Raw genomic sequence first — 14,670 nt, 5'->3', positions numbered from 1 at the left:
CAAGACCCCAAACTAGAATCAGTCTTACAAAGGTAGTTTTTAATTACTTCCATATAAGAATATTGGGGATACAGCCAGTGTATTCATGTACTGATTCCTGATCAGGACAATGTCTCTGTCCTTTGAACAGAGGACAACCCCCAACTTCCAAGAAAGCTTTAGACACAGTCAGTAGGCCAAAAGCCTTCTCTTTTGCCTACCTATAGCTTCGAAGAGTGAGCTGAGCTCCTGGTCCCTCATCTCAAGTGGGGAACATTTGTTTACCACACAAGCCTAATTCTACTGCCCACCTTAGAACTCCGAGTCCAACAAGACTGTCAGTCAATACCTACTTCCCATTTTGGGTCTCTGTTCCACAGAGATAATGCTCTTCTTATTGGATTCTGTTATTTTGTTTTGTTCTCCCTTTGTATATTTTATTCATAATTGCTATGTCTGGAATGAAAGGTGCAAGGAGACTCTGGGTGGCACAAATGGTAAGCACTCAACTACTAACCAAAAGGCTGGCAGCTCAAACCCACTCAGAGGCACCTCAGAAGGCAGGCCTGGCAATCTGCTTCTGAAAGGTCACAGCCTGGAAAGCCTTATGGAGCAGTTCTACTCTACACACACAGGACTGCCATGAGTCAGATTCAACTCGATGGTAACTAACAACAAAATATACATTTTTAAAGTTATAATCATAATATACATACAATTTGTGTTTTTTTTTACTAGATATTTCAAATACTTTAAAAAGTTTTCAAAATTATCACTCCCTATGGCTCACATTCCTAAATGAGATATACCACATTGAACAAGTGAAGGGTTGGTTTAAACTGCTTTGAAAGTGGAAAAAAACTTTCAACTAAAACACTGAGTGAGGGAAAGGGTTGTGGTTTACCACAATACTACATAAGGATTGCTCAAAGTCAGCAATGAATTTCCGACAACATACATATAAAGTTTATTTTCAAATACCTATATCTTTCTAAATATAGCAAGAACTTGCTTCAAAAAATGTTTACTTCATTGTTAAATTTTATATCAAGCAGGATTTCAACAATTATCTTACTATAAAAATATTCTGTAAATGTACTGTTAACATAAACATAACATAAACAAATCGTTTATATGTGTTTGCTAATCTAACTATATATACTATAACCTACTATACACAATATATTTTACAAATCTACTTCTGTGTTACTTAGGTAAGTCACTAACACTCTGAGGCACAATGTCTTCATGTTTAAAACATGATCATTCTTGAGAGTCTGTAAGAGTAAATGCAGTCTTTTATGTGGAGGCACTTTGAAACCACAGTTGTTATTTTTATCATGATTACCTTTTCAATTTCTCTTTGCGTAGCTCCTTCCTTTTTCAAACGCTCCTGTTCTACACACTTGGCATTATAATTTTCCTTGGATTTCTGGAGAGCCTGAGTTATGCTCTGAATAGTCTGGACAGCTTCCAGAGTTCCTGCAACTTCTTCTTTAGTCTGTTGGTATAAAATGATTAACCAAAATGACTGTAGTCTACAGTACTCAATATGTGACCAATCAATACTTTAGCAAGAAAAAAAGTGATACCTTTTTATGAGATTTTACTTGTTCTTCTCCATACTTCTGAATTTCCTTTATTAATTCTTGTAATTTTCTAACGAGATCCAGATGACAATTTGCTAATTTCTCTGTAGATGTCTTGAACACATCCCACATTGCTGCAAATGTTCTAGAGGAAAGGAATATGTAGGTGAATAATGGAGCCAATGGAAACAGTAATGCCATATTCAGCAATTTTAATTAGGCAAAAAATGAAGCTAAAATAAATCATGAATGAAATGACTGACAGACTGACTTTGATTTCTCAATCCTTGGTTAATTATTTAAAATATTTTTGGACCTCAGGTACATAGAAATGGGTAGACTATCACAGGTCTGTCCAGGGCCCTTCTGATTTAATTCTATCACATTATTCTCAGAGGTGATTTGGTTATTTAGATTTGCATCAGAAGCCTTTCTATCACTACTGATTGATCTGTTGATAAAATATTATTAATTTTCAATGTTAGACTACTTAGTATTCATTTAAAATGTTTATCTAAAAATAAAGTTTCTCTGAATTTAAACACACAAAACTAAAATTTATATATGTGATTTTTAAAATGTCTTCATCATTAATGACTGTATTAAGATTTCAGCGTACTTACCTGAAACTTTTGCTTAGACATCATAACTTTACCTGTGTACCTCAATTATATACTAGTAGATTTATTTCCCTTCTTACAAAGAGTACAGGATAAATGATATACTTTCCTACCCCTTTTTCTCAATATTGAGAATTTTAAATTTTTAGCAGGCTCAAATATATCCAAGGATTACTGCATTATCAGATCATGGAAAGTATTTAGGATGCCAATGGCTAGTTTAAACTACTTTGCTCAGCAGACAATAATCTAAGGATGATTTTATCCCATGCTTTGTTCAGATATTTCCTCTGATATTTTCACCACCACTTGCTTTAAAGTGGTCTCTACAATAAAATTAATAACAGAAGACAAATTTCAACAATGATCACTAAAGCAAGAGGGCAGAGAAAGTAATTACTTATTCTAACACAGTCGCCCCTCGGTATCCACGGGGGTTTTTGGTTCCAAGACCCCCTACTGCCCCACAAATACCAAAATCTGAGGATTCTCAAGTCTCTTATATAAAATGAAGTAGTATTTGCACCCTCCCATATACTTTAAATCATCTCTAGATTACTAACAATATCTAATACAATGTAAATGCTATGTAAATAACTGTTATACCGTATTGTTTAGGGAATAATGACCAGAATAAAAAAGTCTGGTTGTTTTTTCCCTCAAATATTTTCAACCCACAGTTGGTTGAATCTGCACATGCAGAACTCACGGGTACAGAGGGCCAACTATATGACTTTATGCCTATTATCACATTTCCTACCCAGTAGGAAAGCTAACTTGCAACAATCACTTTACGTAATAATAAAGAAGGTCTAAGTGGATAATTAAAATCCTTAGAATAGGACTGTTTTGATTAGATCTCATCTCACGTTTTAAAAATCTAATCACTAAATCTGTCAAGGACTTGGATGGAAAATTTCAAAAGGAAAAGATACCTGAGAAGAATCCACTCACTACAGTACCAAAATACATGCACTTTACTTCAAGTAAACCTGATATATGATAGTCTAGACTTTACAAAGCAGGTAGGTGTTCCCTTACTTTACCAAAGGATTCTTTACACTGCAAAAAAGGTTCAACATAAGATTTCTTTAAACGTAAGTTTCCTTAATGAATTCCAAATATCATGCAATTTTTAAAAGTCTGATCTACATGCCTTTTTTACTGGTCAAGTCATACGCATTAATGTAAAAGAAGCACTAGGAAAACCAAGAAGTATAAAATATGCTTAAGTACAACTGAATACAGAAAAACAAAACTCAATTTCTTCCTAAAATATGCATCAGTAAGCAAGAACATTAACATTCACAATCCTTATTAGAAGAGATGACACTAATGCAAAAAGTACTACCTGTTATTTATGAAAAGCACACATTCCAAAGACAAAAATGCAGCTTTGTTGTTACAAGACACAGCTGAAGTCAATCCATGCTCTTTCTAACTCCTCCCTTATAACTAAGAATAGGGTAAAATTTTCTATAATAAAATCATAGCCAATTAGTTAAATCCACCCTTTGTTACTCCAGTTACTTCCTGGCCCTTCTACTGTGGTCAATAAAGAAGAAATTATGTTTCAGCAGAAGCATGTCAAAAACATGAGTCTCTAGAAAAAGGAAGCTGCCAGAAAAGTTAAGATGTAGATGGAAAAAGAAGGAAGAAGAAACTTGGGGTTGAGGGAAGGGGGCAAAGGGGTAAGGGACTGGAGGACAAACCAGGAGAAAAAAAACAAAAATAACTATCAACTACCGTTCCCCTCGATTCTCTAAGTGAAAAAGGTGGTAGCTGCCAAGCCTTTCCAGCTACAGTGCAGGGCAGCAGCAGGTCTTCCTAGCTACAGGCTGTCAGCACTTACACAATGGACAGTGCCACTACCCTGAAGATGAACTGAGAGTCCAATTCTTCTGTGCCCAGACCACAAAGTATAAAGGCTTTTGTTTAAACTCATTCAACCTCACTATAGAAGACTTTCTACAAAATAGTCATCCTTACTCATTTTTTGGATCACAGAACCAATTGTCAATCTGATAATTGTTATAAACCCTCTTCAATAAAAATAAGCATTGATACCTACACAAAATTTTGCACAGAATTTCAGGGATTCACAGACTCATCAGAATCTCAGATCTAGAGGAATCTTGAACTTTACATCACTGTAAAAATCTTTTAAAATCACTTTATTTCAACATCTTAGCTAAAATATAACCTTTCCCCAATTACAGATTATTAAACCAGATCACACAATTATTCCTTCCAGAATTATGTTCAGGTTATACAATTATTCTTTTCCCAGTTGTTATGCCTATGAGCACATCTCATTTTAAATATATTCTTATTATTAATTTCACTTTTCAAAGAACAATTTCTTCAGAGCAAATTTTTGATATTTAATGATAGTCCATAAAATAAGATGTTTTAATGCATTTTAATCATTTTCAATAAAATTTTATTTATCAAACTTTAAAGTGAGTTTTTAAAGATCACTGTTAAACAGCAACAGAATTTAAATGAACTTTAAAAAACTACAGTATTTTGCACATGAGTAACACACAGCATTTGTAATCTCAAAATTACACTATTGAATGACCATGTAGTTTAATAAAGGGAAAAAAATAAGTTTCATTTACTTTGACTACATTAACTGATCCAGTAAATTCAATTATATTTTCTATCCATTCAAAACATCAAGAGCATATTCATATACAGAGATAAATTTTAAATAAGTATTACTAAAACTATAAACTACTATATCCTCAATGGTAACCTAATATTCTCAAGATCTCTACTAAACGAAAGCTGAAAAAAAGGAAGATATTAACTTACCCAAGTTGTGAATAATTGCTTGCTGATTTTGCTAGTTTTGTCATTGACCTGGAATATGTTTCTTCTATTGTGGCTCTGTTAAATCAAAGTTTCTTATTATAATAGCTGTTTTTTTTTTTTTTTTTTAGTGACCAAAAACATAACCAAATTGTCAAAATAAAATTAAAAACACAGAAGCAAAAAGATACCTTAAGTCATATGCTAAAAACAAGCAGCTATGAAGTTAGGAATTCTGGCTGTCTTTAAATGCCCTTTGTGCACATGTGTGGTATAGAGCTAAGAGAATTTATATGACCCAAGAAACTTAAATGAGTTTACGACCCTTTTTTTCTTTAGTGCCAAAGGTTATTTGAACAGCAAGTACAAGAGTGCTGCATTTTGTATTCTCTGTCTCTGTAAACTGTGATGTCATTTGTATTTAATATTTCCTTTCTATACTTAACATGGTTTTATTATTCCTCAACATTCTCGTGTCATTACGATGCACATTTAATAGAACATGAGATTGATGATAGTCATTTGCATAAAACTAAATACGAATCATCAGCAAGTCAGAGATACTGAATTTCAGGGCTTAATTTATTTCATGACTAGATCTAAAATAAGTAACTCAGCTTAAAAACTGTGTTTTATATAACCACTATACGTCAAAAGATGCATTGCATTAGGCAAATCTGCCGCAGAAGACCTCTTTAATGTGTTGAAATGCAAAGATGTCACCTTGAAGACTAAGGTATGCCTGATCCAAGCCATGGTGTTTTCAATTACCTTGTAAGTATGCAAAAGCTGGACAATGAATAATAAAGAAGAAGAATGGATGCCTTTGAATTGTGGTGTTCGCAAAGAATATTGAATATACCATGGACTGCTGAAAGAATGAACAAATCCATCTTGGAAGAAGTACAACCAGAATGCTCCTTAGAAACAAGGATGGCAAGACTGTCTCACCTACTTTGGACATGGTATCAGGAGGGATCAGTGCCTGGAGAAAGACATCATGCTTGCTGAAGTAGAGGGTCAGTGAAAAAGAGGAAGGCTCTCAACGAGATGGGCTGACACAGTGGCTGCTACAATGGGCGTAACTATGATTATGAGGATGGCACAGGACCGAGCAGTGTTTCATTCTGTTGTTCACAGGATCACTATGAGTTGGAACCAACTCAACAGTACCTAACAACAACATCTGGCATATAGAATTTTGGGTTTAAAATTTTCAACCAAGGCTATAAAATATAGAATAAAAGTAAAGTAAATTATTCCAGAGACAACCTGTAAATACAAACTATGAGGTTGTCTTGGCCCTTTGTAATACTACAAAACTTAAGTTCCAGTCTCACATTTTTCATACTTATCCCTGGCCCTTCTTAGTCTGTGCAGCCTTTAACGTTCTACAACCACCACTGCTCTTCCATTTACTTTGCTAGGTTCAACTGAACTCTTTCCTTCTAATGTCCAAATCCAAATCTCCACACTACTCTTGCACCAAACTATCCGTTCAATATTTCTAACTGCCGCAATCATAACTATACTTGGATATTTTAATCACCTCATACAGTATCCAAACTAAACTCATCTCCAAACTCTTTCCCAAACCCATTTCCACAAAAAAAAAAAAAAGCCTCTCTAACTAAAAGGAAATATTAATGGTAACTGCCTCTCACTAGTGGCACTGTGACTTTTTTCTGCTCCTTTACACTTTTCTGTACTTTTTTAATACACTATAATACAAGGGTAATACTTCCATAATTTAAAAAAATAAATACAGGAAGAAATGTTAATATTTTAACGGATAAGCTCAAGCTGCAAAAAAAGTTGTTCGATTTCCAGTAATACTGAACTAGACAAGTGAGACAAAAGCCTCCCACTGAGAATAACTGGACTAAAGAAAGGGGAGAGGGTGATGATTAAAATGCTTCCTAGAGTTAAAAAGGCAGTTAAAAATCAGCAGGCCGAGAGCCAAGAGAAGGATACCCAGAGAAGTGAGCCAGGTACATGGGGCAGCTTTTCCCTTGGGGACATCTAGAAGAGGCAGCTGAGAGGCTAAGTAAGTGGAGCAGAGCTTTTGATAGCCTCAAGGAGTAAGGCAGACAGAGGTCAGGTCTGCCAAAGGCAGGAAGCACGATAAATCCCATGCCCTTTAAACTGAGACTCCAAAAGGCAACATCCCAGGAAAAAGGTTGAAACATAAAATAGCATGTCCTCATAGGAACTACAAACCAGATCTTTTCAAACCTTGCTGTTGGACACTTATGGACATCCTATAAACATTGATTAAGCAGCTAGGCACATAAAGAAACAAGACAACACGAATAAAATCTAGCAGAAACAAGTTAGCAGAGTTCCAAATGTTGAGGTTACCAAGCTTAAACCGTGAGTTTATGTATTATGGTCAACGAGATAATAAACTAGATCAAGAATTTCAGTAGAAAACTGGGAATCATTTAAAAGAAGTGGGGAGAAAACAGCAAATTTGAAAAGTGTAAATTCTAGATGTGAAAAAATACAATAACAAAAATTAATATCTCAATGGATAGGCCCAGCAGAAGATTTGATATACTGTAGTAAGAATTAGTAAACTAGAAGACAGATGAGAAGACTCGATCCCAGAATGAAGTTCAGAGAGACAAAAGAACAGAAAACAAGAGAGACATAAGGACAGAGTAAGAAAGTCAACATATGTGTAAAGAGAGAAAGTACGGGGTGGAAGCAATATTTGAAGAGATAATAATAGAGAGTTTACCAAAACTGGCCACAAAAACATCAAGCCACAAATCCAAGAAGCCCAATAAACCCTACAAAGATAAATAAAAAGAAATCTACACCTAGTCATATCACAGTAAAACTCCTGATAATCAAAGACAAAAAGAAAACCTTAAAAGCTGCCTTAGACTGAGAGCTAACATCTCAATGGTAGATAATGGAATGATCTTCAAGGAAGTGAAAGAAAATATCTGCCAACCAGAATTCCATTCCCAACAAAAATATCCTTCAGAAATGAAATTCCTAATGAAATAATGGATCTAGGTGATGATCATCAACGGCCACTAACATCACAAAACAGATATAATCAGGTATTGTATGCCTCCAATGGAAATACACAATACCACTTATGAAGCATTCTTGTGAAACTATTGAACTGAATTTGATCAAGCTTCTAAATTTAAGTGCCAATTTAGAGGGAATACAAGGACAAGGAAAAATGTTAAATAAAACTATGGATATGCAATTAGTAAAGTCCAGGACTTGGGACACTTTACACAACAAATAACCTGGTTTATTCAACAACAAAAACAAAAGTAAAGGGGGAAGAGAAAGAGGGATCTATCAATTAAGAGACTAAAAGAAACAGCAAATAACGTAACATATGGACTTGGAGGGATCCTTATCAAAAGAAACCAGGGGGGGTGTGTGTGTGAGAGAAAGAGACAACTGAGAAAAATCTAGCACTGACTGTATATTTGATGACCTTAAGAAAAGTATTACTATATTTTTAGGTGGGTTAACATACTGTTTTTTTTTTTTTAAGCCTTTATCTTCTAGAGATAAATCTGAAATGCTAACAGTTAAAACACAATGTTTCTGAATCCAAGATTTGCTTTATAACAATCCAGTAACGTGGAACAAGCGTTGACCATGATATGGTAACTGCTCAAGCTGGGTAACTGCTACACAGAGGCTCAATAAAAACACATGCACGTGAAGAAAGGTACATAAGGTATATAAGTCAGGAGGTGGGTACTGTTCTAAGGTCTTCGCATTTTCCGGAAGAGGGTAAAAGTACCAATAATTAGAAGTTAACAGGTCAAAAATATGTTGTAATCTCCAGGGTAACCACTAAAAGAGTAGTTGTAGTTGTTGTATGCCCTTAAGTTGATTCCGACTCATAGTGGCCCTATATGACAGAGTAGAACCATCCCATAGGGTTTCCTAGGTTGTAGTCTTTATGGGGGCAGATCGCCAGGTCTTTTCTCCCATGGAATGGTTAGCGGGTTCAAACTGCCAACCTTTTGATTAGCACCCAAGCACTTAACCACTGCACTACCAGGGCTCCATAAAAGAGTAGTAAAGAAATGTATTACTTCTAAACTAATAAAGGGAAAAAAATAGAATTAAAAAAAATATATATATATAAGCCAAAATAAGGGAACTAATGGGACAAAAAGGTAGGATGAATAGAAAGCAAATAGTAAAATAGTACAGGGGTCAGCAAACTACAGCCCCATGGGCCAGATCTGGCCCGTCACTTGTTTTTGTAAATCAAGTTTTGCTGGTGCACAATCATGCTCATTCATGTACATGTTGGCCATGACTGCTTTTATGGTTAAACAGCAGACTGAGTAGTTGCAACAGAGAGCAGGTGGCCCACACATCCTAAAATATTTACTTTCTGAACCTTTACAGGAAAAAGTTCCCAACCCCTGAGACAGAAGGCTTGAATCCAAATATATCAGAGCAATTACACTAAACGTAAATAGACTAAGTGCTCCAATTAAAGGACAGAGATGATCAAATGGCTTTTTAAAAAACAGAGAAACAGATTCGTTAAATATTGAACTGTGTCCCAAAAAATATGTGCTGTAATTACTTACCCCTAACGTTTGTGGACGTAATCCCATTCGGGACTAGGGTTTTCCTTATTATCTTAAAGAGGCCTTATCAGCGTGGGGTATGTCTTAAGCCAATCACCTTTGAGATATAAAGGAAGCTAATGAGGCAAAGAATGCAAGGCAGAGATAGGGAAAACGGATGCCACACCACATGATGATCACCAAGGAGCCAAGGAATTAAAACTGAAAAGACAAGGACCTTCCCCCAGAGCTGACAGAGAAAGGCTTTCCCCAGAGCCGGTGCCCTGAATTGAGACTTCTAGCCTCCTGAACTGTGAGAAAATAAACTTCTGTTTGTTAAAGCTACCCCACTTGTGGTATTTCTGTTACAGCAGCACTATATAACTAAGACAACGTGTAAACCATACAGATACAGATAAGAACAGAAAAAATTATATACCACGCAAACACTAACCAAAAGCAAACTCCTTAAGCTGTAACAACAAAGTAGACCTCAAAGCAAAAAACACTGCTAGATATATAAAAGGACACTTCATAATGATAAAAGGTTCCATTTACCCAGAAGATATAATAGTTCTAAATTTGTATTCATATACTAACATGGCCACAAATACAAAAAGCAAAAAGTGACCAAACTACATGGATAAAGAGACAAAAATTACAATCAAAACAAGCAGGTTTTAACACAACTCTCTCTGTAACTGATACAATGAGTAGGATAAAAAAACCAAAAACCAGTAAGGATATATTAGAGCTGAACAACAGAATAAGCAAACTTGCTCCAACGAATACAGAATTCTATAGCAACAAATCAAAATATATTCTTTTCAGGCACATGCAGAACTACTGACCAAAAGTGACCCTATCTTGGGCCATAAACCAAATGTCAACCAATTTCAAAACACTGAAATCATACAGAATATATTCCCTCTCACCACAATGTAACTAAGCTTGAAATCAATAGCAAAAATGCACCTTTTAAAATCCACACATATTTTGAAATGAAGAAATACACTCTAAATAACCCAGGGCCCAAGGAAGAAAGCACAATGAAATTTAAAATATATTTAAACGAAATCCTGCTTCTCAAAACTGGTGGGATATAGCAAAAACAATGCTTGAGGGAAATTTATAGACTTAAAGGAATATATTAAAAAAAAAAAAAAAAAGGTTGAAAATCATTAAGTTAAGCGTCTATTTTAAAAAGTTAGAAAAGAACAACAAATTAAACACAAAGTCAATGAAACTGAAAACAAAGATTCAGAGAGGTCCAAAAAAGCCAATAGTTGGTTCTTGTAAACTATTAAAAACAACAAATGCCAAATGAAACTGAACATGAAAAAGAGAAGGCACAAATAACTCATATCAGGAATGAAAAGTAGAACATCACTACTGACCATGCAGACATTAAAAAAGATCATAAAACGATATTAAGAATAACTTTTTGCCAATAAATTTAAAAGTTTAGGAGAAATGGAAAATTCCTAGAAAAATATAACTTAACAAACTCAAAGAAGAACTAGAAAATCTGAATAGTCCTATAATTATTAAAGAAACTGAATATGTAATTTTAATTTATAAAATTTAATATTAAAGAGAACAGTAACTGAACTTAAACATAAAAATACGTATGATTCACACAAGCAGTGCTGAGTAACAGGAATCAGACAAAAGAATACCTATTGTTTGAGTAAATTAATATATACATAATACAACGTTCAAAAAATAGGTATAACTTCTCTTGACAGATGAATGGATAAACAAATTGTGCAATAATCAAAAATGGAATACTACCCAAGAGTAAAAAGGAATGAATTACCGATACATGCAACATAACAGATGAATCTCAAAATAATTATGCTGAATAAAAGCAGCCTGACAACAGAGAGTAAACAAAGAGTACATAAAATTCCAGAAAACGCAAACTAAATATCAGAAGATCAGTGTCTCCTTAGGCATGGGAGGATGGGGAAGGGAGGGAGCAAGGGATTGCAAAGGAGATGATGAATATGTTCACTATCTTGATTGTGATGGTTTCATGATTGTATATACATGTAAAAATGTATCAAACTGTACACTTTAAATAGTGTGGTTTATTGTATGTTAATTAAACCTTAATAAAACTGTTGAAGGAAAGGGAAGAAAGGCAGCAGGGAAGGAGACAAGGACTTAGAAAGTTGTGTAACATTTCTGGGTCCAAATTTTCTCATCTTTAAAATGGGACTTAGAGTTTCAAGAGTTAAATGAGATAATTAATGTATGCAAAGCCCTTAGTGTATGGTGTATTTTAATGTGTCTATCTTTTCATCCTTTCTTTGTCACTCACTTCTTCAAGAAATAAGAGTATCTAATTGTGCCAGGCTCTGTGCTAAGCAATGGGATACAACAGAATATTGTCTAACAGGGGAACACAGAAACAAATTATAAAAATGAATAATTATGAAATTTTATAAATATTACAAAAAGATATACGGTACTGAGAGAGATTATAATAGGTGTCTTTGACCTAGCCAGAGACATTAAGACATCAATGAAGAAGTGACCACAAAAAAAAAAAAAAAAAGAATAAGTAGGCATCAATTATGTGAAGAAGCGAGTAAGGACATACAAAGCCTGGACTGGAGGAAGTCTGGCAACAAAAGGGCCAAAGTCTCTGATGTAGAAAGAATAAAAAAAACCTGGTGTGAACTAGGTTTGAAAGGTGCTTTGGAATCAGACTATGCAGAGGTATCTTAAGAGCAATGGGAAGCCCCTGAAATGTTTTAAACAGGACAGGTGACAAACTGATCTAGAGTTCAAAGAATGTACTCCAACTATAGTGCCAAGATCAGGCTGAAGGAGAATGAGAATGAATGTAGATAAATCACTTAGAAGCTACTGCTGCAGTTTAGGCAAAAATAATGATAGCTTGAATCAGAGATTTATTCAATCAAAAAATCACTACTGAGTACCTATTAAGTGCCAAACACCATCCCAAATGCAGAACATACAGCAATAAGGAAAAAAAAAAAAAAAAGACAAAAATCATTGCCTGGAGTTTATATTATAGCAGGAAGAAACAGGCAAATAAGCAAAAAAATAACTTAGATGGTTTTTAGTACTATGAAGAAAAATAAAGCAGGGAGGAGGGAGTGGGAGGAGAGGTTTGCCAAAGAGCCATAAAGGGCTTAGATTCTGGGCAATGAGGGATGACCCAGGAGTCCCGGACTTCTCATGGTGTGACACGTTGTTGTTGTTGTTGCTGTTGTTAGGCGCCGTTGAGTCGGTTCCAACCCATAGTGACCCTATGCACGACAGAACGAAACACTGCCCAGTCCTGAGCCATCCTTACAATCGTTGTTATGCTTGAGCTCATTGTTGCAGCCACTGTGTCAATCCACCTCGTTGAGGGTCTTCCTCTTTCCGGTTGACCCTGTACTCTGCCAAGCATGATGCCCTTCTCCAGGGACTGATCCCTCCTGACAACATGTCCAAAGTATGTAAGACACCATCTCACCATCCTTGCTTCTAAGGGGCATTCTGGTTGCACTTATTCTAAGACAGATTTGTTCGTTCTTTTGGCAGTCCATGGTATATTCAGTATTCTTCGCCCACACCACAATTCAAAGGCGTCAATTCTTCTTCGGTCTTCTTTATTCACTGTCCAGCTTTCACATGCATATGATGTGATTGAAAATATCATGGCTTGGGTCAGGCGCACCTTAGTCTTCAAGGTGACACCTTTGCTTTTCAACACCTTAAAGAGGTCCTTTGCAACAGATTTACCCAGTGCAATGCGTCCTTTGATTTCTTGACTGCTGCTTCCATGGTTGTAGATTGTGGATCCAAGTTAAACGAAATCCTTGACAACTTCAATCTTTTCTCCGTTTATCATGATGTTGCTCATTGGTCCAGTTGTGAGGATTTTTGTTTTCTTTATGTTGAGGTGTAATCCACACTGAAGGCTGTGGTCTCTGACCTTCATTAGTAAGTGCTTCAAGTCCTTTTCACTTTCAGCAAGTAAGGTTGTGTCATCTGCATAATGCAGGTTGTTAATGAGTCTTTCTCCAATCCTGATGCCCCGTTCTTCTTCATATAGTCCAGCTTCTCAGATTATTTGCTCAGCGTACAGACTGAATAGGAATGGTGAACATAAACATGGCTAAAAGGCCTAAATGACATCTGTGCTGATGGCCTCAAGGAAGACAGTGATGGCAGTGATGTAAGTATTGGGGAGAGGGAAGGATATGGGACATGCCAGGGGATGCAGAGTCCTGAGGTTTCCCCTTCACTCCTGCCAGAGACAATGTACAAGCCAGTGGAGGGAATGCCTTACTCAGAGCACTTGGAGTTTCTTGACTCCAGTGGAGAGGTGAAAGCCAAATGAGGATTGGTCTTACGTGAAATAGTTTGTTCCCCAATAATTCCTACCAGTCTGTGAAGTCCATCAAGGCAGAAGCTATATCCTTACCACTACATCCTTAGGATCCAAACAAGTGCCTGGCACACAGCAGACATGTAATATATATTGCTGGAATAATAAATGAGCAGAATATTGCATGTAAAGGTACAGTACTCCTATATTAACAAGGTAAAGATTTAAAATGTGTTCATATGAAAACTACCAAGCTGACCTAGCCACAAAATAACTTTAAGAAGCAATATGGTAGCTGAGTTCTGTTTGATTTTTGAATCATAATCAAACTATGTTTGACTTTTAATAGTCTTTACATTGACTATTATATTCTAAGAGTTTTAAAGACAGTCATATTTTATAAAGTTGCAGGGTTTAAAAAATAGTTAGGACTTGGTTTTGTTTTTCTTTTAAAAAAAAAAAAAAGCCACTATTACATAAGCTACAAGTTCAGAAAACTTAGTCTTTTCACATTAACTTAGCATGTTTGTTTAATGACATGCTTATTTTAAAGAAATGGTAATAGAACCCTTATCCATTCCTGGTGGGAATGCAAAATGGTACAAGCACTGTGGAAAATAGCAGGGCAGTTCCTCAAAAAATTAAAAATAAAACTACCATTATGACCCAGCAATCCCACTCCTAGGTATATATACTCAAAAGACTTAAAAGTAGTGATGCAAACAGACATATATACACTA

General features: G+C 35.5%; 1 protein-coding gene across 2 annotated transcripts in view; it reads right to left on the bottom strand.

The window, feature by feature from the left end:
- The window catches only part of FCHO2 (FCH and mu domain containing endocytic adaptor 2), a 149,104-nt gene that overhangs the window by 99,637 nt on the left and 34,797 nt on the right, over positions 1-14,670 (bottom strand). For both annotated transcript variants that reach the window (XM_064272994.1, XM_010588207.3), the window contains exons 3-5: positions 5,009-5,083; positions 1,572-1,713; positions 1,328-1,480 (exon numbers count right to left, since the gene is read on the bottom strand). In XM_064272994.1, the coding sequence (XP_064129064.1) occupies positions 1,328-1,480; positions 1,572-1,713; positions 5,009-5,083 (370 nt within the window). The remainder of the gene's footprint in view (positions 1-1,327; positions 1,481-1,571; positions 1,714-5,008; positions 5,084-14,670) is intronic.

The sequence above is a fragment of the Loxodonta africana genome, chromosome 2 (assembly GCF_030014295.1).
Source record: "Loxodonta africana isolate mLoxAfr1 chromosome 2, mLoxAfr1.hap2, whole genome shotgun sequence".
NCBI lineage: Eukaryota > Metazoa > Chordata > Mammalia > Proboscidea > Elephantidae > Loxodonta > Loxodonta africana.
The sequence above is the reverse complement of the archived record's forward strand: the minus strand, read 5'-3'. Positions and strand labels throughout refer to the sequence as shown.